Source organism: Falco cherrug, chromosome 2 (assembly GCF_023634085.1).
Source record: "Falco cherrug isolate bFalChe1 chromosome 2, bFalChe1.pri, whole genome shotgun sequence".
In the NCBI taxonomy this organism is placed as follows: Eukaryota; Metazoa; Chordata; class Aves; order Falconiformes; family Falconidae; genus Falco; species Falco cherrug.
In genome coordinates, this window is record NC_073698.1 from 114,174,186 (window position 1) to 114,199,279 (window position 25,094).

General features: G+C 43.7%; 1 protein-coding gene across 5 annotated transcripts in view; it reads right to left on the reverse strand.

Annotated features, from left to right (window-relative positions):
* The window catches only part of PTGFRN (prostaglandin F2 receptor inhibitor), a 72,593-nt gene that overhangs the window by 18,791 nt on the left and 28,708 nt on the right, over nt 1-25,094 (reverse strand). For 2 of the 5 annotated variants that reach the window (XM_055702557.1, XM_055702558.1), the window contains exons 2-6: nt 24,179-24,544; nt 22,921-23,340; nt 19,047-19,430; nt 14,247-14,672; nt 6,828-7,247 (exon numbers count right to left, since the gene is read on the reverse strand). In XM_055702557.1, coding sequence (XP_055558532.1) covers nt 6,828-7,247; nt 14,247-14,672; nt 19,047-19,430; nt 22,921-23,340; nt 24,179-24,544 — 2,016 coding nt within the window. Of the gene's footprint in view, nt 1-6,827; nt 7,248-14,246; nt 14,673-19,046; nt 19,431-22,920; nt 23,341-24,178; nt 24,545-25,094 lie in introns of those variants that run through there. The other 3 variants (XM_055702556.1, XM_027814309.2, XM_055702559.1) reach the window with 3 other exon arrangements.

Consider the following 25,094-nt stretch of genomic DNA (forward strand, 5'->3'; position numbering starts at 1 on the left):
TCAGGGTCTCAGCATCGCCACACTCAAGTGCTTGCAGTGTCACAGGCAGGGTCGGGGAGGTGATGTGAACTCCCCTTCAATGAGATTTGAGTTCATGCTACATTAACACCGAGAAAAACAGAACTCTACAGATAACAGATCATGGGGCTTTGCTCACCTTGCCACCTGTATTTAACAGTTTGAAATACTGTTATTGGCACCTACTGGTCACTCAGGAGAATAAACAAACCAGAATTTAGTTTCAATTGCAGGGTTGACAGATCAAGCATGATCCTGTAAAGCTCATAGAGAACAAAGCACAGTTAAGTGTAGGGAAGTTGCTTGCAAGTTTGAAAGCTGAAAAATAACTGGATTTTTGTAACTTTAGGTCTGAAGATAGGTGTCATGCCCTCAGCTGAAACTGAAGACCACAGATTTACAAAACAAACCAGCATTCCCCTTCCCCTAAATTGCCATCTTCTGCTGAGACCTTTGATTTAAACTAAGCCAAAAAATCTGTTCCTCAATAGAGTAAGGCCATATGTAAGCTTATATACAACCCCTAGAAGAAGTTTTCTTCTTTATTAAGGTAATAAAAATTTTATACTAAAAAGCATCTGCAGTCAAGATAGGAATAAAAAGAGTTTTCATGGCATTTCTTGACCTCTGAATGCTTGCTAAACACTATATAACTTTAAACGGAAAGCAAAGAAACTGAGGTTAGACATTTACTAGCATAAATCTAGAAGTGCTTGAAGAGAAACCAGGATCAGGACCTATTTGGTATAATTTCTGCTGGACGTCCCTTTTAATGGCAGACCCCATTGCTCAAACCGCCGATTCCATGCAACCCAGGAAGGAAACTCCAGGATCCAAATTTTATAGCAATACAGTTTTCAGCTAAAAAGTGTATTGCAAATTTTTCCATGTATGTAAAACGAAAGGAAAGAATGTTTATAAGCTGCACCAAGTTTGGTTTGTTATTTTATGCTCAACCAGATTCACACTGAACAGGTTGCAGGGTGGAAAGGAGGAGTTCAAATTTATTGAGTTAATTTACTTACAGATTTACATATTGGAGAAAAATAAAAAAATCTAGAACCCTATTTACCTGATGTCACCCCATTCTCCCTGCTTTCCTTCCCTGCTCAGTAATCCAAACACCTTAAATCTGCAAGAAAAAGAAGGGGAAAAGGAGGGACAATAACCAAAAGCCAGTTAACATCTAGATTTACAACAGAAGAGATCCTAATTACCTGGGTCCTAGATGACATTTTGGCCTGTTCCATGACGTTTTAGCCAGTACTTCTCTGCAAAAATAAGGTATAGTCTTCCCACAGACATGAGTTACCTTTATTTTCCAGACAAGTAAAATAGAGCAGAGAAAGGTCAAGTAACCTGACTGACAACAGAGATCCAGAGCAGACCATTCCACCAAAGAGGCCCGTGCCCGGTCCATTACCCAGCAGGGAGGCCGCAATCACTGCACACAGCTTTCTTCCTTGCAATCAGCCAGCGCCATGGACCACAAAGCAGGAAAAAATCTGATGCAACCCACAAGTTCTCCGTCTTCCAAAATATTACTCATGTCTGCCCTGGCACCAAATCATTCACTCCTGAACAGAGAGTCCCATGACCTGCCTTTCTCCAGCTAATGAGCTCCTTCACTGGCACTATTCCAGCCTCGTGCCCTCTCCCTGCTTCTTCATGGAACTGTTCTCTAACAAGTTTTATCCCAAGCTTCATAATAGCTGTTACTGGAAGAAGCCCCTAGCAGTTTAGTCTGTGGTTTCTACTTCCAGCTACAACTTAATGCACACAGACACAAAGGCACACAATGACAAAGCACGTTCCTGCCCATTAACAGTGGCTGGAAAATACCAGCCTTTCTTGCCAAAGACTTTCTGCTATATTGCTCTTCATTCATTTCCATGATTAAGGTTTCTTTCCTTTAAGAATTTTCTGTTCTTCTTTCCTGAAACTGAGTATCTCTCGGGGTCATTGCAGGGCATCATTTAATTTTAATTGCAAGTTCAACATCAATACTCAGCTCATATTTCAGCAGCTCTTGCTTTATCTCAGCTTCTTCCAAAGTGAATGATAATACATTGCTGTGCAATGAGCTCACATGCAGATGTAATCCAGAGTTGAAGATTTCATTGAGACGCTTTCCTTAAAAGTTCTCTTTATTTTTGCCTCTCCAGAGCTTTCTGCCCTCTGCTGAATGGCACGGGGGAGGGGGTGGGGGGGAAGCCATCTCAGAGCACAGCCAAGCTCCAAATGGTGCTCCTCTCATAACATACTTCTCAATGCAAGATTAAAAGCTTCCTTCTCCCCACTTTCCTCAAGGGAAAGGAAAATAAGTCACTTCTGTGAAAATCCCTGAGAATGTGCTGTGGGCAAAGACACTAAACACTAACCTGGGTTGCCAGGATCAGGGTAAAAGGGATAGAAAATTAAAGGACAAATGCTAAAGAAGAATTTATGATGTGGGGATAAACCAGGTGGGTTTCACAGAGACCGGGTGCCTCAGCATTAAAAAAACCAGCAGCAGGCCAGCTGGAGCCACCTGAGCCAGATGCCTGTACACAGACCTGCATCAGACAAGCGCTCTGATCTCAAGCAAGTTCCCAGCTCTCTGGCCCCCACCTTTGGTGGCCAGCTCAACTAAGGCTGGGGGCAAAGGGGAGCATGAAAAAAAGCCCCTCTCCTCCACTGCTCACCCCTTGCAGTGCAAAAGCACTGCCACCGGAGCAACACCTCCAGGTGACCACAACACAAGTGAGAGATTTCAGTGTGGCTGGGTAGGATCACAAGTCTTACAAGAAGCTGTCTGGATACACTGGCTTCAGAAGGACAGCAAGGAACAGAAGACAGGTGTGTTCCAGGCTGAAAGAAAGGCCATGTACACATACATCGTCCCATAGCTCAGGAGGAGAGAGGATGCATTTGAGTTTGAGCAGAAATGATGCAATGAAATTAAGAGAAAATTTAAAGACAAGCACTGACAGCTGCTCTTGCCCCTTGCATTGCTGGGTAACCTTTGAAAAAGAGATGGCAGAACCTCTGGTCTAGACTGAGAAAACCAAAAAGAAGCACTGTCTTCATATGTGACAGCTTCTCCCTGCCCCGCCTCATTAAGCTTAGTTTGCTTACAGCTACTGGACATACAGCAGGCATTCATTTAATGAATTTACATCTCATGATCCATGTTATTCATAAGGCCAGACCAGAGGATTCACAAGATCCTCTCCAGCCTTAAAACATATCCAGCAGAGAACAATCTGCCATAGATTGAATATCTGAAAACTAATGACATACTAGGCTCCTCCTCACCACCACCACCGCCCCCAACTTCCAGTTTATGTAAGTCAGCAGGCAAAACTCACATTTCATTTTTTAGTTCAGGAAGTTTCAAATGCCTTTACATTAACATTTCAGATAGTTAACCAAATGGAATAAATACATCCCTCTGCAACAGCAAGTGGAGAAAGAAGAGAGGAGGTCTCTGTTTGCAGCCAGCAAGTTCTGCCTTGAATGGAAAGAATCTGAGCAAGACATTTTCCACAGATGTTCATGGAAAAATATTTCCGAGCACTGCCACATTTCAAACCTATTGTGGCAGGAAACACTGAAGTTTCATGTGCACACTCCCCAGCTCATATACAAAAAGCTTACAGGCCTCCTGCCATTCAGATAGATCACATTGCACAACGTATATGCACACTGAAAGCCCCTCCTTGAAACATCACTCAACTCAGAGTGATCTGGAAGGGAGTCAAACTGGAGGGAAGGATTTCCAATGCTAACAAGTATCCCCACCTTCTATCAAAGGGGAATCAATAAAAACAACCAAGAAAGAAATTTCTCCTGCCACTAAAAGCTTCATGTAGAACTCTTTAAGGGCTTCCTTCTGCTGAAAATGCTGCTTCGTATTGATCACCTCCCCACTTCATCTGCCATGGTGCAAACTGAAAATGCTGTCAAAGCCCAAGCCTTCAAAGTAGGGAAGAGAGTGGAATACCTTCTATTTTTCAAAATTATTCTGCCTTATTGTATCCCTTCCAGCAGTCACAGTTAAGATGTCTTTTTGTTACACTTTGAGAACCCCAGAAGTCAGTGCAATTGACTCGTTAGCAGTTTTCCTATCAGGGACAACCACACTCAAACTCATCACACTCCACCCTCCCATTAATTCAGGATTTAGCATATCAGCGCCCCCCAGCTTTTACAGTTGCCTGTAGAGTTGCATGCCCCTGCTTTTTTCTGACCCTTTCCTGTTAGTATCTTCCCTCCAGTTTTGGGGAGCCTCTCATTCTCCCTAGAAACTACAACCTATCTAAGCAGTTCTGCCTTTCACCATTCCCATTAGGGAAAATCTGGCACCAACTTCTTTTTCTGAAGAACAAGTTTGACAGCTGCCTGTACCACAGGATGCAAGGCAAGGGCGTGATATCTGAGCCATGCTTTTGTAGCTGCTCCACAACTTTGCCATTTACCTCCAGCTCCCTGACTCAGTCTCAGTTTGCAAAGTACACCTCAGCCAACAAAACCAAAACAACACACCCACAAAATGTCTCCCGTCTCGTGTACCTGATTCCAAATAATTCTCTAAATAATAATTCCACAGTTAATACATTCTAACTGTGCCCTCACACATCCTCATCATGCCGAGAAATGAATGTCCAGCAAAGATATCTGAGTAGCAACTGAAGGACACAAAATTCATCCATCAATTGAAGAAAGGAAGGTATTTCAAGCCAGATTTTGCCACATGCCAAGATTATTTTGGGAAATAGCTCTCCAGTAAATTGTGCCTGGGATCTCATTTCTCTCTTCATTCTTTTGTAAAGAATGAAAGGCTGACAGGGCTTCAGGACCATCCCTCCCCCTGCTCCAGCCCTGCTACTGGAATTCACACATTCCCAGGGTAGTTCTACAGGCTCTCTCTCCCTTTCTTCACTCCATGCTCCAGAAATCCTATCTGGGTGAAGAGGCTGGGAGTAGAGTGACAGCAAAAAGAAGTCAAGACTGCAACATGCACACTTCCCTCCCTTGCATAGCTCACAGGTTTCCCTCTGAACCATGGATATTAATAGCATCCCACCAAACATTTTGGTCAGGAGTTCAAAGTGACATAACACAACCAATGTTGGGAGAGTCACCAACCGCCACTTTTATGCAGGAAAGCCTTCATGCAAGAGCTTGTAGGGGAGGGGAGAGGTTTGGGACAGATTTCATTCTTGATGGTTTGTTGCATCACCCCTTCGCAAATGCTTCTCTCCCACTGTGTCTGACCCAGATATCAAGAGTAATAAGGCTAAAACTATAGCTCATTAAACCACCCTGAGAAGACAACAAATCTACAGCAATATTAACCTGTGATAGTGCTGCTCTAAAAGGCATCTGGAGCACAGGCAACTAACATTTTCAGAACAGTACCTTGCCACAAAACCAAACAAAAAGCCAACCAGAAATTACCTAGAACTGAAAGAAGCATTGAGCTGAGTCAACACCCTCTCTCTTGCCAGCCTTGGTCAGGCTGAATGTTCATTAAGGCTTGTATCAGGACGCTACATTTCAAGCTTCTTAAAGCGATGTCCTCATTGCAAGGCTGTCTGCCTATGCTTAGCCCTTGTCCTTTTCCCAGTCTGCCCAGTATAAGGAAGCTCAGTTTTTAAAAAACACCTCACAGAGAACAATTACCATAGTTATAGATGCAACCAGAAGTCAGGCTGCTCTTGCCTAGTCACAGACACATCTAAAAACCATACAGCCCTGCTATATTAAGCAGAGTAACTCACATGAAGAACAAGGGATACGATGAGAGATCCCCATCCAAGCTGTGCCTGTGAATAGGAATGGGGGAGAGCAGAAGGTTTGAGATAAAGCAGCTACCTAGAGAGCTCCAGCATAGGACACACCTTTGGGCTTCACTGACAGCTCTTCAAAAATGCTCAAGAAGTCACCAGCTTGGTTTACCAAGTCATGAGATGAGCCCTCTACTCAGAAGTGCACCATCATTATCAAAACAACTCCCGCAGCACTTCCCACCCACACAGCATGATAGGAAGTCAGTGTTGACATGCATCTTCTGATGATCCAAACCAATGCTGTTGTTGTGTCCCCCCACAACAATGTACCAGCACCAGATTTTTCTAGAGGAGCATTTCTCTAGATAATTCTCAACATATGGGCTACGTTGCAGCTGAAGGTGAGGGTTTCAGCAAAGACATGAGGAAATGATGCGCTTCTGTGTGCTGAGATTCATGCCAGTTTGTAGAGCTGCATTGTAGTCCAGCCACAAAGGGCCTCTAAGGTCTTCCCGTGGCAGGATACACTTGCTGCGATAGCTGAAATTTTACCATTGCCTTGACCTGATCATTTTCTGCAATTACATCAACAGGAAGGTATGCTTAGGCAATTTAATGCTATGCTAATCGTGTCTGGTTTGGAACAGAAATCCAGGTTATATTAACGTTCTTTCAAAGCAGCCACTACCTTAACAGCAACCTAGTGACAAAGCTGGCAAATGTGGCAGCCGTTATCCCATACTGAGAACCATCTCTGAGCCTGCAGGACCATAAGGGCTGCATTAGTAAAGAAAAATCCAGTCGCTATGATGACAGCCAATTCATTAAACACCTTTCTGTAAACAGTCAATAGCACAAAGGACACAAGTACTACCAAGGGAGACAAGCCCAGCTTTCAGCTGTCACGCTGTTTGGAGACCCCTTCCATGTTTCAAAGGCTAGGTATTTCCCAGAGACAGGGAAACTACTAGAAGAGCATCACAGAACTCTCTCCTTTTCTGGCTTAGACACACAGCTGCCAGATTCTATACCAACCTGACGTCTGGAAGTCTATCTGGATAGGGTTGGATAAGCCATTCACTGCTTCACGCCACATGCCACCACCACCTGGAGACCAGGCAGTCACCACACAGCGATACAGCCCAGCATCAGAAATCTGGGTCTGATACATCCTGTAGCGGAACTCATTCTCCTGGACCTTCTCCAGAACTACACCGTCCACACGAGTCTGGTCTGTCCAGTCTTCCAGCCGCACTACTGAATCCTGGTTCAAGGAGATTATGCGAGTGGTTCCATTGGGATTCGACTGATCTGTCAGTGGCTTCTCAGCTGTAATGAGGACAGAATACCGTGGCGTCTTGATGTTTTTCGAAGACACCTTGCATGTCATCTCAAAGGTGTGGCCTGCTACAAAGAATGGCTTCAGTTTCACTGCCTCCACTGTAAGCGTGTAATCTGAAGAGGGAAGGAAATAAGCAGCAAGAGAGGGGTTAATAAAAAGGTGAAGCTATTTCTGCAGCACCTTTCAATCTAGAAGATTACAATAAGTAAGAAGATTACAAAAAGATTGCAAAGTAATTTTTTGGAGAGAAAAATCCCAGCAGATTTATCTAAACACTCATTGACAGCCCAAAATGTTACTCAACAGCACACACACACACACACCAGTACACAACAGTTTGGGTCAAAATGCAAGAATTCAAACAAACACCAAATACTGGACAGATAATACAATACGCAGGTCATAGCGTGACAGGATCTTCAGGATTTTTTTATTCAGGAGTAAAGATATTAGTCAGACAAGACTCAGAGTCCCAGTTCTACATTGGATGTGGAGGAAGAGCACCCTCAGCAACAGGGTACAAGGTCACTGCTGACATACTCATGACTAGCGAGAAAAGCTGCCACTAACGGAATCGGCAGCACTTAGTGTAGCTTCTTTTATTTCCCTTGAAAACCCACCCTAACAGCAATCCAGACACATTCAGCTGAACTCCCAAGATCAGTTGAATTTGAAGGACAAAAAAGTTGGGAGGTAATGGGAGAAGTCACCGTCCCCAGCACCCCCACATACACACCTCTGCATTGAAGGAGTTCGCTATACCTCTGCCTCCACATTGTGTTCTTTTCCCTTGCTTCTCATGCATTCGTCCGAGTAGAAGCCTACCAGGAGCCTTGACAGCCCATTCGGCATCAAGAATGCCGGCAACACTTCCTGCTCGGTGTCCTGCACTTTCTTCAGCATTCCCTAAGTCTGCCAGCTCCTCAATCCCAAAAATCCTTTAATTACAGGGTCTGAGAAAATTATACATCTAGGAGCACAGCCCCAAGACGTGAAAAACACAAGCTCACAATGAGAAACTGAGAAAGTGAGGAGTGATTGAAATCAGAACCAGATAAAAGGAAAACGAGTTGCTAGTTCCTGGCACTGTGATGAAGAGACAACCTGCACACCCAGGTTCTTCTTAAAGGAGGGCTCGGTGCAGGTTACACAGCTTACAGCCACTTCCCAAAATAGCAGTATTTCAAAAATACAGCTAGTCCTACTTTCTGGACTTAGTCAGCTGCAGCGTAATCTACCTTCCCCCCTTTACAAAAAAAATGAGCATAGACACATTAAACAAAAATGATGCAGATCACCTTTACACAAGGTGAAACTTCTCAGGAAAAGGGAAATAAACAATGGTGAGATTGTAACACATTCCCCAAAAACTGAACTAAATGCAGCAATATTTATGCCCTCCCTATAAGAGCGACAAGATACTTGTCAAGATTACATTTTGCAGTGTTTTGCCTTCAAGCAGCAGTTTTCACAATGAGTAGACACAGCCCACAAGATGAGAAACCCGGTATGACAGCTTTAAATCAGTACTGTATAAAGCAGATCACAGTACAAAGCTATATAAAGAAACAGCAGGAGTGGCGAAGGCTGAGCTGCTTCTAGTGGTCTAGCTGAGCACAGAATTACTTGATACTCCACACCAAACCCCCTTCACTTACACCCACTAAACAAGTGGGAATACAAGAGCTGCACATTTAGGCACTCGGGGTACAGTGACAATTGAAGTTGCACACACAGAATCATTCCCCACTCCCTTGTGAGAGAACTCACCATGCACCTGAGTCTAGACCTCAAATTATTTTTTCCTCATTCTGCGTCCACAAGATTCTGCTATCACCCTCTTCATAAGGTTGCAACATTTACGAATCCAGCACAGATCAGCTTGCCACATTTTAGGAATATAGTGGACAATTATATTTTACCCCAGAAGGTGAAGCACAAACAGCTAGCTGTACTTTTATACTACGTGTTGCTGCTTTCTAGACCATACGAGGAGGCTCTGGGCAAAAGTCCCTCCCGATGTAAACATTCTTCATGCTGTTATCTCTGTGTCAGAACACTGGGTCCTAGACACTGAGAAAGAAATCTTGCATTTGGTCTCTCACGTGTGTGCTTAAGACAAACATCTTCAGATGATCAGAGCAGTACAGATGTAGTTGAGAAGAGACAACTCTCCCTACTACCTGGGCACCAAATTCCAAGCCACAGATCAGGCAGCAGTACACAGGAGAGTGAGTATCTTGTCCCCTGCAAGGACAGAGCAAACTTTGTTCCTTGGCATCCTTTCTTGACTTTCCATTTGAGGGCTATAGAAAATGCTGCTTTTACCAATTATTTTTACTAAAGAAAAAGGAGAAAGAAGTGGCGGTAGCATGGGAGAACAGCAGAAATGCCATCTGTACAGTTTGTGGAAGAGAACATCCGAAGTCCAGAGATGTAGCTGGAGAACAGCAGTAGAATTCAAAAGGGTTAGAAATGAGGATGCTGAACAGAGAACAGGGAGATATATTCTTATGAAAGTCCTTTCAAAGGATTTTTCTACCTTTTAAAAACCCAAACCTCCTTAGGTTGGATGACTACAGAAGGCAGAGGCGCCTCCTCTTATGTGAGACCATAAGCAATGCAGACCAGACTAGAAAAAGGGACACAAAAAACCAGCACATACAGGTGCTGAATGTTTCTTGTTGCAAGAAAGTCAAAATATCAAAGGAACATTTTTAACCTGCAATAATATTAGAGACCTGTGCATGAAGTAAAAAAAAAAAAAAAAAAAAGCCCCATATCCTAAACAACTAGAAAGGCCTGGATCACCATTTTTAACAGTACATTTCTGTGCCAAAATTGTTCTCCTTTGGAGCGCTAATTACATTTTGTCTGCTGCTACCATCGCCCCCACCTAGAAAAGCATGTAGTTGTCTGTGTCTAACAGCGCACGTCAGAAAAAGAAAAGAGACCTAAGATTTGGCACTTAGGTTAGAAATAACAGTAATCTGCAAGGAAAGTTATGTGGGAAAGGAAGGCTTCTTCATGTTTCCTGTATTAACGGAAACTACTCATCAGATCTTATAGCATAAGATAGGCCAGAGAGGTTAAAGAACATTCTCTTTGAAGAACTACAGCCTAAGATCTCATTTCTAATCTGAGAGTTGCAATGTCTGTCTTGGCTGCTACGCTGCACACTTGCCCCTCTGCACACATGCCTGCAATCCCATGCAAGGTCTCACTTCCTTCTTGTAAAGTTCCATGAATGAAAAGCATGGCAAAACACACCCTGGTCGGTCATAGACAGGAGGCTGCAACCTGCAGAGTTTATGCTGGAAAGTGGTAGAGGAAGAGATCCTAAGTAAACCATACCCAAAGCTTATAACTAGTTTGGGCGCTACTCCAGGGCCAGCAGCAGCAGAAATCCTAGCCAAATGATTCAGATAAAATTTGAGTAATAAACTGTACTTTGGAGCCTGGCAGCGCACACCTCTGCCTTCCATCACTGGCCAGTCCAAGTGGTTAAGCCACACTGTAATTCTCCTGTTGCTCTCTACCACAAAGTGCCTGCTCAGCTTCAAGAGTACTTCCTGGGTAGTGACCAAAAAGAGCTTTTACCTAATTTAAGCCAGTCAAATTGCTAGAGAAGCTTAACAGCTACAAGGGCAAGGAGACCTTAGGAAACAGCACACACCTTCCCCGCACTCCGCTGACTTTGGTCAGAAAAGCAGCTCAATGGCCATGGCTAACAGTAACCTCAGAGCCTAATGTCTTGTCAGCAGCTTCAAGTAACACCATCTCAATATTCATAAAGATTTCTTCATCCCCCAGTGCACCAGCTAGATTGCGTGTACAGGGAATGCAGCAGACATTAAGGTAATGACAGCTTTGCCTTTGTACGGCAAGGCGGCTATACAACACCCGGAGGTACAATTGCAGCCCCTGCAGCTCTGAAAATACAGCAGGCGCGCTATGGCCTGCACCACAGCCTGATACGTGTACGGACAACACAACAGCCCTCCCCACTGCTGCACACACACACAACTAGACCACCTTTACTGGCCCACCCCCCTGCCAAGCAAAGAGCAGAAGCACTACACCCTCACAGTGCCACGGGCACGAGCAGCCCAGTCACCCCTGGCTAGGGCTCGTACACCTTAACTTAACGCCACCTTCTTGTTTCTACGCCCGAACTGGCACGTTCGCCTGGCAGCTCGGTGCCATGGGTAAAGGAATTTCTTTGCTCAGGAGGAACTGCATGTCTGTACTATGCAGTGCCTATTACACGCCAGCAATGGTAAAGACGAGTGGGTGGCAGAAACATCACCTGTTCTCTACTTGCAAGACTTTCTAAAAGATTAAGATGCCCTCGGTCCCAATTAAATGTGATGGCAGGGCCTGGGCAAGCATTTAGGACAAGTACCATCACGTTAAATACAATTATTTTGTAAATTAAAGACAGAAGAATTAACAAGCCCCCAAATAGCAGCACCTTTGGGATCTGAAATTTCAATTGAAAGCTAATGTTCTCTTTTGCAAAGAATTCCATGCAGATGCAAAACTGGCAACACTGGTTTAGGAAACAAGCACCAGTTCTGCATTCCACTACAAACAGCAACTGTGCAATACAGGCAGCACTCACATTCAAATTAATAAATAAAATTATCTTTTTTGAACTATCAAACTTCTTTCTGGGTTGAAAAATCTGGGTTACAGATCAGTCAAAAAAGGTTTCCTCCCTTCCTCTACCCCATTGTACCGACTGGAATTTGTACTCTAAATAAGCAAAAACCAACAACGTAATTGATACTTTTCATTTTTGAGGCAAGATAAAGATGCTTTCTTTGTCACCTTGGAAAGGGTAGAAGAAAGAGGAAGAAACAAATCAGGCAGACCACGTCAAAAACAACTGTGATCTATGACAGCAATTGGCTGCATTTGCAAAGCTGAGTAAGCAGAAAGACATGTGAGCGTTAGTGGTCCCAACAGAACAAAACAGAAAAAGAAGATCAAAACCGTCAAGTTAAAATGGGCAAATGTACAATTTATTATACAACATACACAAAAAGGACTTTGACATCTTCACGTGATGTTTACATTTCAAGAAAGTTTCCTTATCCTGATCACCCTCTGTGCTGACTGACCCACAGACACAACACAAAACAGCTTCTCCTTTCTCAAAAATTCAGAACAACCTTTTCCAAAGTGGGATTTCTCCCAAAGTGCTCCCTGCCCCAAGCACTGCTCTGAAGTTAACACAGGCGATGCAAGCACTGAAATAGTTGTTAGAAAAGCCTCTATGTAGGCACAAGCTATCCAAGGAAGAGGCAAATTTCTGTTCTCTCCTTAGGCAAACACGTGGGAGCCTGGCTGCTTGCTTTTATAAGCACTGGGAGCAGTCAGGGACTCAAATCACCAGAGATACTTGTCAAAACAACAGTCAGAGAGCAGAGGCAGCAGCAGATTAACTCCTTCATAGTTGCCGGCTACAGCACTGGGCTTGCAGCCGAGTCTGGAGCTTGCAGGAATAGGCTATGGCAGGGGACAGGGCACGCACAGAAAGGCATATCTGGGGCTAGGCTGCTGGGGTGGAAGGGAAGAACGGGCAATCAAACCCATATATTGTCACCCCACCCCTCTATTCCCCCTTATACACATGTAACATACTTTTTCAGGAAGAGAAGGTGTTTGTAGGAGAGCTCACTTTCACATCATAAATCTCCGAACTCCAAGTTTTGCCAACAAAACATACTTTTCAGCACGGGGACTATAACATTTACATTTGTGTTGCAAAATTAGTGGAGTTTTTGGAATAAAACCAGAAACAAGGGAATGTTCACACCTGTCACAGTTTGTTTTCCCTCAGAAATGTCAACACAGTCTGAGACTTTTCAACTCCAGCTGGTGTCTCTAGCTGCTCCGAAGGCGATGATCCATTACACATGCATGCACATACACACACACTCCGTGTTGTGGCATAACAACTGAACTAATTGTGACCAGCATTCAGCATTAATGAGACATCTCGTTCCTGCTGCAGAAGCCAGCTTAAGCAAAAAAAAATGACCTTTTCATGGACCACGCTTGGTCTGGGGATGAAGGGAGTACTGAGCAAGCAGCCCACCATTTCTCTCTTCACTGAAGCAGAATCACAGCAGCTCTCCAATTCACTGTTTAGGGATTATCCCTAAACAACTTTAAACTGATTTCAAACCACTTGTCTCTGAAATATAGTTCTCTGCCTGTGGATGCCAGAGCTAGACTGTTAAACAAATCCGTCAGGATAAATGCAGCTTAGCCAAGCACAGATTTTTGCCAGACTTTACACCCCAGGTTATCCTGTTCCTTCTGTCCCTATCTAACAGACCCTTTTGCATGACCTCACACCTAAGCCAAAACAGTGTCACTCTACAGGGCGTCCAGGATATGTACACCCATTATAAACTGGTGTTAAGTGATGTAAGTAACTTTAGCTTCTAAGAAATTCTCCCAGTCAGTTTAAATACTGACCAGAGCTAGTTTGCCTCTGCCTAAAAAAGGCCCAGAACTAAGCAAATCACTGAATTACTTTGCTCTGCCACCCACTTATTTTTTGATACTCCGGGACTACTACGCCCATGAACTTCCTCAGAACTGCCTTCTAAACACGGGCTTGTCAGAGAGAAGGAAAAAAACCCTCTCATACTGGCAGACAAAGAAGACTGAGTGACATTCCTCTTTTCACCTCAAGACAACCTTGTTGCTAGCAGCAAGATACATCCTAGAGATTGAAATACTCCAAGTCAGGAAAGGGGAAAATGAGCCCAGCACCACTGCTGGATGTCACCCCTGCCACAACAACAGCCCAGCTCCTGGAATTCTCAGCGCAGTTTGACTAACATATCTCCGCTTTGCACTTCCACTCCAAACTGTTGCATAAAACCGGTGAGTGCTGTTAAGTAGTTACTTCCCTCCACAAATAAGAGGCCTTTACACCCTTGTGTAAAGGGTGTAATAGTGTTTTTCCCCCTTCATAATACAGGACCCCATTTCCAAAGCCCATTAACAGGCCTTCTGGTTTGACGGGCCTACTCAGGAGGAAACTATCTCTGCTCTCCAGATCTTTCAGCAAATAGGTGCAAGGTTCCTACCTTGTGTAGCCCAGAAAATGCTGACAGATGCAGAAGTCACATCTTTGCGCTTTACCCAGCTGCTGTTGCGGTGCCTAGTCCATGCAGAGATGACACAGAAATAATCCCCTCTGTCACTTTCTGAAGTCCACTGGATTCTTAAACTGAAGGTGTCAACAGCCTTTTTAGAGAAGATTATTTCCCCGTTTTGAGTCCGCTCTCTGCTCCTGTCCCCAAGCAGCAGAGTCCAGTCTGCATCCATCGTGGCCAGGAGTTCCTTTGTCACTACATCGTCGCTGCGCAGGCGCTGCTGGTAGTACCAGGAAACTGTGAAGCGGAGGTTTGCTTCGGTGTCCTGTGCGTTTGCGATCCTGCAGTTGAGCTCTGTGGGGTCATCTGAAAACTTGGGTGTTTTAGAGGCATTCAGAAACACCTCATAGTCTGGCTCTGCAGGAGAGGAAACCCAGAAGAAAGAGGTTAAAAGCTACAAGCAGAAAGGAGAAAGTGTCAGACCTTATTAATAGATACTGCTAACTTGTAACATCCAGTCTGTGAAAGCACCTGAGCTTGAAAACCAAGTGGCAGAATATGTATTTTTCTTACAAGACCTGGGGAACGGGAATTTGGACTCCAGCTCTCAGACTTGCACCACTCTGACGCAAGAACCCCTAAGCCTGCATTTCCAAACAACAGCTTTCATTTCGTATGTCTAGTCAGACCATTTCAGAAAAATCAGGTCTAAGGGATACTGTTGAGCAAAATAATTCCCTTCTTTAGGCCCAGCCCCAAGAACCCACCATGCGGGTTCAGTTTCAGCCCAGCCAGTCACCTTTTGCACCTGTTCAAATGCCTGGGGCAGCCTGCAGCCACAGGAGACTGGTTATTATCTGGCTTTGCACTGACCAGACACAACCCATTCCCCAATTTGTCTTCAGGATAACAGGCAGTTTTCTGTCCTGAAATGTCTTTTCCACACTTCACCATCCCATCATGTCTCTACGATACAGTTTAAGAATGTTAAACAACCCAAAAACCAACCATCTTGCCCACCCAGACACCAAAACCAGGGGGCACGGGTACCAGCACTAGCACTGGCCACAGGCAGCACCAACAGCCACGCACAGTAAATTTCAGCAGGCACCATAATAAATACTAAGTAGATTAAGAGTTAAAGATGCTTAAAGATGCACAGATCAGAAGACCTTCACAGTCTGAACAGAGAAGTACATGCTGTACAGCTATGAGGCTGGAATACCTCAAGATTGAAAAGGAGTGCCTGAAATTCACGGGTTAAAAATGGGGCTGTTGTATTTAAATCTGGAAGAGCTGGCCATCCACAGCCTAAAAGCGATAAGGCAGCCACATGACTATTTTCTCTTAGACTACAGCAATAGTAAAGGAAAAAGATTACAAGAACCTCGCACCACAAAGGAAATATATTTATTTACTAGTGTTAGAACATTTTTCTGTCTTGCTGTCTACTCTAATTCAGAAAAAGACCAGCTTTCCAAGTGTTTGGCCAATACTCATCACATGGCTTTTACATTGTAAGCATTCAGCGCTCTATATTTATTTCTTGCTTTATGTTTTACTTGGCTTTTTGCCCTCCTAGAAACAATTAACTGAAGCTATAATTGGGGCAGAAAATGCAGTCCAAGGCTAAAACATAGGCTTAGCTCACCAACGAGCCAAGATAATAAAGCATCTTAATAGAACTGCTGTGCAAACTACGTGTGCACGTGCACTTTTGGACTTCAGATGCAAAGGATAAAAACAATTGTATCAAGCAAGCTGGCTGCTGCTGTGTCAGCTTGCAGAAAAAGATCTCTCACCATTAGGTGTTATGCATGCAGTGTCCTTGCATCTAACAAGAACAAGGGCATTGATACACACCGGAGTATCTAGTGATACTAATGGTGAGTTTCTGCAGTGTTAGGTAACACACAAGCATAAAAGTACCGTTTACAGAAGTCCGTAGTACCTTCTACCAACGAAGTGTAGATTTCTGCACATTTCAGTGTAAGTAAGGCAAAACAAAAAAGAAAATGCACAGAGTCCCTCTGCTGCAACCAAGGCAGAGATTATTAATGGTGGCAAAAATCCACTTTTGGTGTAAGTCTCCATAGATCCTACAGCTACACTACGCTTCCTGTCTCATTCACAAAAGCCTGGTCTTCTCCAGGGCCTCATGATATATTGCTCACGCTCTGCAATTTTTTTATCTTTCCTCCTCACCTCCCCTTCCCCTCTAAAAAGAAGGCATTCAAGACCAATTGATATTTTCACAGCAACAAAGACTACAAAAGCAGAAACTGTTCTCTAGACAGGAACACAAGACAGAAAAAGCTGCAAGAAACTTGAGTTCTTAGAAAATCACTTTAGGTTTGGTTTATTTGTGTGCAGGGGAAGGACTGCTAAGAGTTTTGGCTTTGACAGCACCACTCCAGATAGGCGCTTCACCCTGACAGACACTCAAACAGCGGATTTAGGAAGAATAAAAGGCTGGCTGGATAAACCTCATTCCTCCACTCTGTCAGCTGTCGAAGAACAGCCTCACTAACAGTTCAATGACTTAATACTCCAGCAGCTCTTAACTTCCATTAAGGAGGAGGAGCTGGTAAATTCTGGATGCAGTTGAAAACCTCAAATGCTGAAAATTTATTCCACTTTCTCTTGCCCTAGCAACCAAGCATCTGCTGAAGAGCAGATTTTACTCTCTCCTGTTCCCAAATAATGCCCAATTGGAATGGAAAGAATAAGGAATAGTCCTACAGGTACAGGCACTATGAGAGAGCACATGAGCATGCAGCGCACCTATGCACACAGGAGCATGGGTGCATGCATGCACATGCACACAAGTGGAGAAAGGAGGGAATGCTCACGAGCTGAATGTGCGATTTAAACAGCTTAAGAAGGACAGGAAATGAAGACGTTCATTTGTGCACACAATACAAGTAAACTTGGAAACAGCCACAGCTTAGCTCTCTGTACAATACAAAAATGCAAAATTTCAAGTCATTGATACTGGGATTTAACCTTGTGGTATAGCTAGCTATTTCTGAAAACCAGAGTTCAGAGCAGGTTCTCTGTATGCTGGCCTCGTTCAGTACTTTTATGATGGAGGAGCTCTGCCTTTGTAACTGGACAGTACCCCCAGCTCCTGATGACTAGAGGCTCTGAATGGGTACATTGAGAGGGTTTAGGCCTGGATACTTGCGTCCAGTTAAAACTGGGAACAAACACCAACTACTACAGCTGTGTCAGTTCTCCCCCAGCTCACATCTAGGTTCATTGATGCTTCCAACACAATCAATACTTTGTGGATTTTATCAGGTACAGATACCTTATCTACAGCATCCTGCAACACCATCCTGAGTTTCATTGCTTCGAAACTGAAGCTATTCTCTCCCCAAGATTAAATTAGCAGACAGGATGGGGAGGTTGACATATCTAGACCTATCCCTAAAACGATAGACTTTTCAGAAGTTTTGCAGGAGTTTCATTTTTAATATTTCTCCCAAGTAACTGTACTTCTACAGATATTTGCATAGAGATCAAAGCTTAAGAGTTCAGCTGGGATAAAGCAAAGGAAAAGCTTTACAATCTGCAGCATGCATATGAGACAGTGGATCTCCAAAACAGATTTCTCTTGGGAAAGGGGTCTAGGGAAAGATACTGTCAGCCTGCTCTTGTAGTCTAGGTTGATCAGATAAGCCTGTTGAATCTTTTACCTACAGCTCCTGTTCATCATTCAGTCCACAAGTCTTAAATGAACAACTGTTAAACACAGCTGCTTCTAACCAGCCCCTTGCAAAAAAAACCATGGACATTGATGGTATTAGAGCTGTAAGAAGGGAAAACCACCAAAAACAACTGGGGGATAAAGGAAGGAGAGAATAAAGAGGTCATCAAGTTTCCCTTTAAGTAGATTCCCCCTCCCCCTTTGGTGAATCAAAAGAACTTGGTGCAGAAATGCTGGAGTAACATATGGAAGCCATAACTTCAAGTGCACAAACAATCCTTTGCTTGTCCAAAAGGCTAAATATTCTCTCATCTCCAGGACTGAATTACAAAAAATGCACCCCGCTGTGCAGAATGTTAAATACTGCAGGAAAATCTGTTTTACTGGTCACTATGCTAATCAACACTGCTAGCATGAAGTTAGCCACAAGCCAGGTGTCTCCCACTCACTCACACTACTCAACAGCAACGTGACATGGTCTCGTAAAATGGACTTGTGTGTTGAGGGAGGAGAATAAAGCCGTATAGAGTCAGGTCCCGTTCTAAATCCATCAGCAGGATGTGGTTTCTCTCTAGTGATTAAAACAAAGCAAAAACCCAACAAGTCTGAAAGTTATTAGAGTTCATTATGAAGTTGCCATTATAAATAGTTTTTATGGTATATGACTCAAAATCCAGGGGAAGCATCCGATATCACTGTGTTCAGAGCTCAGAGAGAATGCCTGTTACCGGATCATAGCTCTGCTAATGGTACAAGAGTGGTGAAAGAGGACAACATGACAACAGGAGCAGCTTCAGCCCCTGGAAAACAAGGCAGGCTTTTAAGTTCAATTGCAGACTGCTCAATGACACCAGAAAGTGGAGTACACGGGTGGGACATGCAGTAATAGATCCTAAAAGCCTATAATGTACAAACCCCAAACCCCGTAAGATAGATCAGTACTTTTATATGTGAGAGAGATAACCTACATAGAGATGATCGATGCAAACGAGAGAGAAACTTGCACAGAAGTGAGTTTGCAAGGTCCTCTCCCTTTTCTGATGGGACCAAGGACTGAGTCTGAAAGCAGAATCACTCACCTAGTGCTGTCACCACCACACTGACTGGTGCAGATGTCCTCTCCACCACCTTATGCCAGCTCCCATTGTGCAGTGGTACCCAGACAGCTGCTTGGCAGAAGTAGTAGCCAGAGTCTTCCACATCCACATCACGCACTAACAGGCGATAGGCATTCCTATCTACATGGCTCAGGCTGATGAGAGTTGACTCACTGACAACAGAATCGTGGTCCATGCTCAGCAAAACCTGAGCATCTGACAAGGTATCATCAGGTGATGCAGAAAAATACCACATCACCTCTGCTTGGAAAATACCACTTCTGTCTGTTGTGATGTTGCATATAAGATCCAGGGAGTCTCTTTCAGTCACAGACACATTGCTTGTTGAGATGACCACATCTAGAGCTTAGAAATGAAGAGACAAAATTCAAACAAAAAAATCCATTAATTAATAAAATAAATATAATAATAATAATTAAAAAAAAAGTCCAAAGTTATCTAGGAATTCATATTCTGACAGAAGCTTCTGAAGTAGCTCAGTAGCCCTACCTTCAAATGCCTGTTGGATATTGAGCTGCATCATCTATTACAAGGGAAGTACACATCATCAGTCAAGCAAGGGATGCATGATGAGGCCAGGGGGAGAAAGGGAGGGAGAACAGGGTTTTTATAACTCAACAGCAACTAGTCCATGAAGGCTTTATCCCAATCACAGACTGCATGTCAACTTTGCACAGCAAGAAAACATGTGCAGGTTTTCCCATTCTCACAGGAGGGTCAAGGTGTTCTGGGACTATCCCTCAGAAGAACAACTGTCCACTGAAATCACTAGGAACTACATCAGAACTCCACTTGGTTTCTGCTGAAGTGCTTTTGAGCTCCTCCAACAGAACAGATTTGGATGAGAGGCAGCCACAGCCACATGTTGGGAGTCCTGACTGACCTCAGGTGTGTTACAGAAACATGAAATGGAAGCAAGCAGAAGGCAGCAATACTCCCTGTACTGCCGATCCCTCCACTTACTGCTCTGGCCAACAGAAACTGCGGACTTTCAAACAATATCAATAGCCACCTAAAGTGCATTTTAACAAACTCCACTGGCTAGTGAGTATTTTTTATATACATCGCACATATGGTCATACCAAGTATTCAAATGGGACCTTTTGCATTCTGTAGGTTACCAGGCTGGCCACAGCTTTATTAAAGCAATCCATGAGATTGAAGTGTCAAGACCAGAAGCAAAAAAGCTGGAGTTAGTTACTGGTGAGAGGTGAACCAGGGTTGCTGTGTATGTTGTTTTCTAAACCTCAGTGCAAATCATTCACCAAGTTACCTGGCCACCACATGTCTTCACTTGCTCACTCCTTCACTCCACATTGCCTAAAGATTAGATTTGGATCTCAGTGCAACACCGTTCCCACAGTGTGTAATGCAGCTGCTCTTAAAAGTCTCAACTGAGGCCAGTAGACAGGGCTGCTACAGCAGCGGCTCTTCTCAGCAGACCTACAACCATGTTCATGAGCAAAAATATAGATTCCTGCCTTAAACAGGCAGCTACATCCCTGGTGCAGATCTGTGACTTCTGTGTAAAACCCTGTTCTACTACCTAATAGGTACCCATCAGTAAAAGCTTTCTAGAATTACCATCAGGTATAAAGGCCAGAGCCAAACTGAGCAGCCACAATTACTGTCAAGAAAACCCAGCAATACTCATCTCATCGCTCAGCACCTGACAGCACAAAGCAGTCAAACTGAACAGAGAGCAGCAAGCCCCACCCAAGCGGTAAAGAAAAGTCCACTATCTGATGAGTATCTCACTGGGACTTCCCTCACTGTCTCATCATGGGATCGCAGTCAGCAGAAAAGGCTAGTTACTTTGACAGACTAATACCAACACACGAAAGACGACTGATCTGCAAGGTCAAGAGCAGTATTTCATGAAAACAAAAGTGTTCTGTGGAGAAATAGTGACAAGCATGGAGAATCTGGCAGTGTATGCATAGAGAGGGACTCCATGAAAGTTTACCCTCATGTACATTCTCAGCACTCCTTTTTTGGTTACAGACATGTCCGAAGACCTTACTTAGAGTTATATACCTGTTGTACAAGGCACTGTTAAAAAAAAGACATAGGAGAACAAAGTCAGGCCCAAAGACATCATGATTTTAGGAGGTGAAAGTGATGGGCAAGTAGACAGAAGAGCAACAACAGGCACGCACACACAGAGTTACACAAGTAACCTGTGCATGGCTTCCTTTGTTAGATATATTAATTCATCTTTTAGGGGTTTTGTGGGGTTTTAAGTTTGGGGTTTTTTGTTTGCTTGGGGATTTTTTTAAGTTTATTCTACAAATTCAACCCCACAGTATACAGCAGATGAGAATGAGGGAAGTGCAGCAACCAAGCGTACCATTTACAACTCAAGTTCATTTTAGCATGCAAGTGCAGAGGTTTTAGATGTCAGCACAAGATGCTCTACAAGTCCTACAGGATGTGTGGGTAAAAGTTTCCACAGCATTTTGGTGGAGAATAACCTATCCCATTTAGCATAACCTAAAAAAAACCAAACCCTTCATGCCCCTGACAAAGTACCAGTGCTTCCAATGACTGAGCTAAAAATGACGGCCAAAAAAATCCTAAATAAAAAACTCCACAAACAAAACCACATTACCACCCAAACCACACAAAAAACTGCACTATTACTGCTCCTGGCCATCCTCACCCTGTTTTCAGCCATTGATTAAACCCCACCTACTTAAACCAAACTCTCCAAAAGTGTGACAAAACAGAGAATTACAGCTCTTAATTAAGCAAACCCTGCCTCGGCAGAGAGCACCTGCAAGCTTTACTGTGTAACAGACACCCTGAAAGAGAGGGGACAGATTAGTCTGTGAAATTTGACAGGATCAAGTACCACCAGGATACTAAAACTACATCCAAATGAGCCAGCCAAAAACCCAGCAGTTCTGGGTTCTCCCTATGGTGATTAAAGGATTACAAAAATGAAGAGATACCCTTACTGTCTGAACACTTCTAAAATATCATCATAATCTCACATTTCTGAGGGATCATCACTGCCAGTTTTTCCACCTCTTGAGTGACAAGATGCATCACCCCCCGCTTTCCCTCCTCCAACTAGCAGTGGTAATGCTAATGCAATTAAATGCTTAGTGCATCTACTCCTGAAATGCATATGGGCAGGGATATCTGGATATCCTCAGCACAGCACTACATGTATTTTTGTCTTCTTAGTCAAGCGTGCAATGATGTGTTTAACAGAACCATTACTGTCCTAGATCCCTGCCAACACGGTGGAACAATCAGACCCGTGGATCCAGTGTCAGTGATAAAAATCACTAGATTATTTGTCCTGTTAAATTATCACCACCTTCCTCCTTTCTCTTAATCTTTCTGTGCTATTTTAATAAACATACAGAAAAGCTTCACATCTGTCACTGAATCACAAGCCACTTTTACAGGGGAAGTGCAGCTGTTTAGTGCTATGGGGCAAGCCTATGTTAATGAGAGAGCAGAGAGAAGGTTTGAGGTGCTCAGGGATTAAATAAAATGTTTATTGAAGAAATATAAAACCCAGAAGCAATCTGAAGTGAACTATGGATGAGAAAATCTAGGTCTAAGCATCTGAGAGGTTCCAGTCAATCCTTCCATGCCATCAACCCCCTTCTCCCTACAATAAAAGCTAGAAAATGCTTGGCATAATTTTTCTATCAACTCAGATGTAAACAGGACAGCTATCCAAACAACATTCTAGGTTCTCCTGGAATGTGCCCTCATTTAGTTCAGCTTATGCAAGTTCTGCTCTCAAAGCATCACAGTCTGGACACAGCACTGCTGTAGCTGCAAGCTGTGACCCCAGCCCATCAGTAACACTCACCAGTCCGTTGGATCGCCACACTTGCTATCTCCACGCTCTTCTCCTGAATCTTCTGCCACGAGCTATCTGCCCCTCTCACCCACTCACTCACAAGACACCTGTAGACGCCACCATCCACTGACGAGGCCTGGGATATAGATAACCGATACGTGTCATTCGCTCCTGTGTCCAAGCGGATATCTCCATTGCGGTAGCGTTCTTCATAGCCGGGACCTGGCTGGAATTTGCCTTCATGAGTCAAAGATAGGATGTCCCGCCAAGTGGATCCACTTTTTATCTGCCAAGTCACATGCAGGTGAGTATGCTCCGGTGAGGTGGTGACGGCTGAGCAGCGCAACTTGAAGGAGTCACCCTCAGACAGTCTGAGAGACATTGAGGAACGTGCTTTTGAACCACTCACCGATAAGCCATCAGAAATCACTATTTAAAAAACCAAAAGACACAAGCATGATAAAATGGAAGCAAGAAGAGAACACCCACACTGACCTGTTCAGGTATGAGGCAGTAAAACTACCACAGAACAACACTCGGCCAGTCATTCCTTCTTCCACACAAATATATTCCAGGAACAAGAAAATTCAGCTGAAAATCCATTAAAGGAAGCGCTCCACTTTAAAGAAGCCAAGACAAGTGTTCATTTATCCTTCCTCTCACTTTAGTTTCTCATCCACACATCATCATTTGTATTACTTCTACCCAGAACCATCTTGATTTTCAAGGGAAAAAAAGACACTAAAAAAAAAAAAAATAGTCTCCCAAGTTACTACTAAAGAACCCTAAATGAGAGAACAAAGCTAGAGCATGACTGCAGCATCGACATGCTAAAGAGGAAAAGGAAGATTACCTCCTTCGTATATAAAGATCCCTAAATGACACTAAACAAGACAGAAGACAGGTTGTGTTTTTTTCCTCAAAGGTAGCCTCGCTACCCAGAGGCTTAGGGACATTGAAGTTTTGCAGACATCTTCAGAAAACCCAGAGCTCAGTTTTCCCATTTTTATTTACATATTTACTAGACAGAAAAAAGGAAAGTGTTGTTTATAGTAAACAGCCTCTGTTTGCTTCTTCACCCCACTTGCCTTTGCTATCATACTTTCCATTTTTCAATTTTGGCTTTAGGAGAATTAAGCAGGAACAGAGAGGGAAAAAATCCAAACCACAATGCGCTCATAAGCAATAGAAACATAATGTTCTTAAGGGTACATCTATAATCAATATTGAAAACAAATTTAGAGCACACCTCACTCTTCAGAAATACCTTTCACTTGGACCTCTGCATCATAATTTCCCTGAACGGTGGCATCAGTGCTGGGTGTGGAGCATTTGTATCTCCCTTGGTCAGTTGGCTGGATGTTTCTAATCACAAGTTCCACAGCATCGTTGCTGCTCCGTCTCAGTTTGATATCCCCGTGGCCCACACGTTTTTGGTACTCCTCAGAGGTGAATGTAGAATCCCAGGTACTCACTATCCGCACGAAGTCAGTCTCCCGGGAGAACTCCCAGTCAAAGTTCTGCTCGCTGGGTCCATCGTAGTCACTAACACTGCAAGGTATCACCACCTCCGTGCCCATGACTCGAATAAGAGGACCTTTGGGCACCCTCACAACACGCCCTCTGCAGAAAGCTAGGCAGGAGAATAAAGAGAGGGAGAACACATAGTTAACAAAGGAATTACCAGGATAGACAAAAAAAAAAAAAAGTAAGGTTGGACATCCCACTCTGCAGAAAGCTAGCACTAGTAAGAGCAATATTTCCCATTAACATTTGGTCTCACTGGAGCAGGAACCCCTAAACACATAATGTCTGGTTTGGGCAATCTTTGTTTCACTGCTTATTTACTAACACATTAGGTAATGAAATCTGGGAGCAGGGGGGAGGACTAGCCGTAGATCCAATGGGTAACAGTTCCTCTACTACAGACCAAGTGCTACGTAAAACACTTTAAAAATATTAATAAGTGGTTTGCATTACTACAGTGAGAGCATAATCTTATCAGGCACTTTTATAAGACTTCTGCTGACACCAGTAGAGGGTTTGAAGTAGAAAACTAACTCTCCCCTAGCTTGAGGGCCATGAGAACAGTAAGTTGACATTCTCCAAAAAAAAAAAAGCATGGTCATTTCTGCCCTGAAGGGTCACAGCTTCTCTAACACAGGTAAACTCCCTTGCCTTCC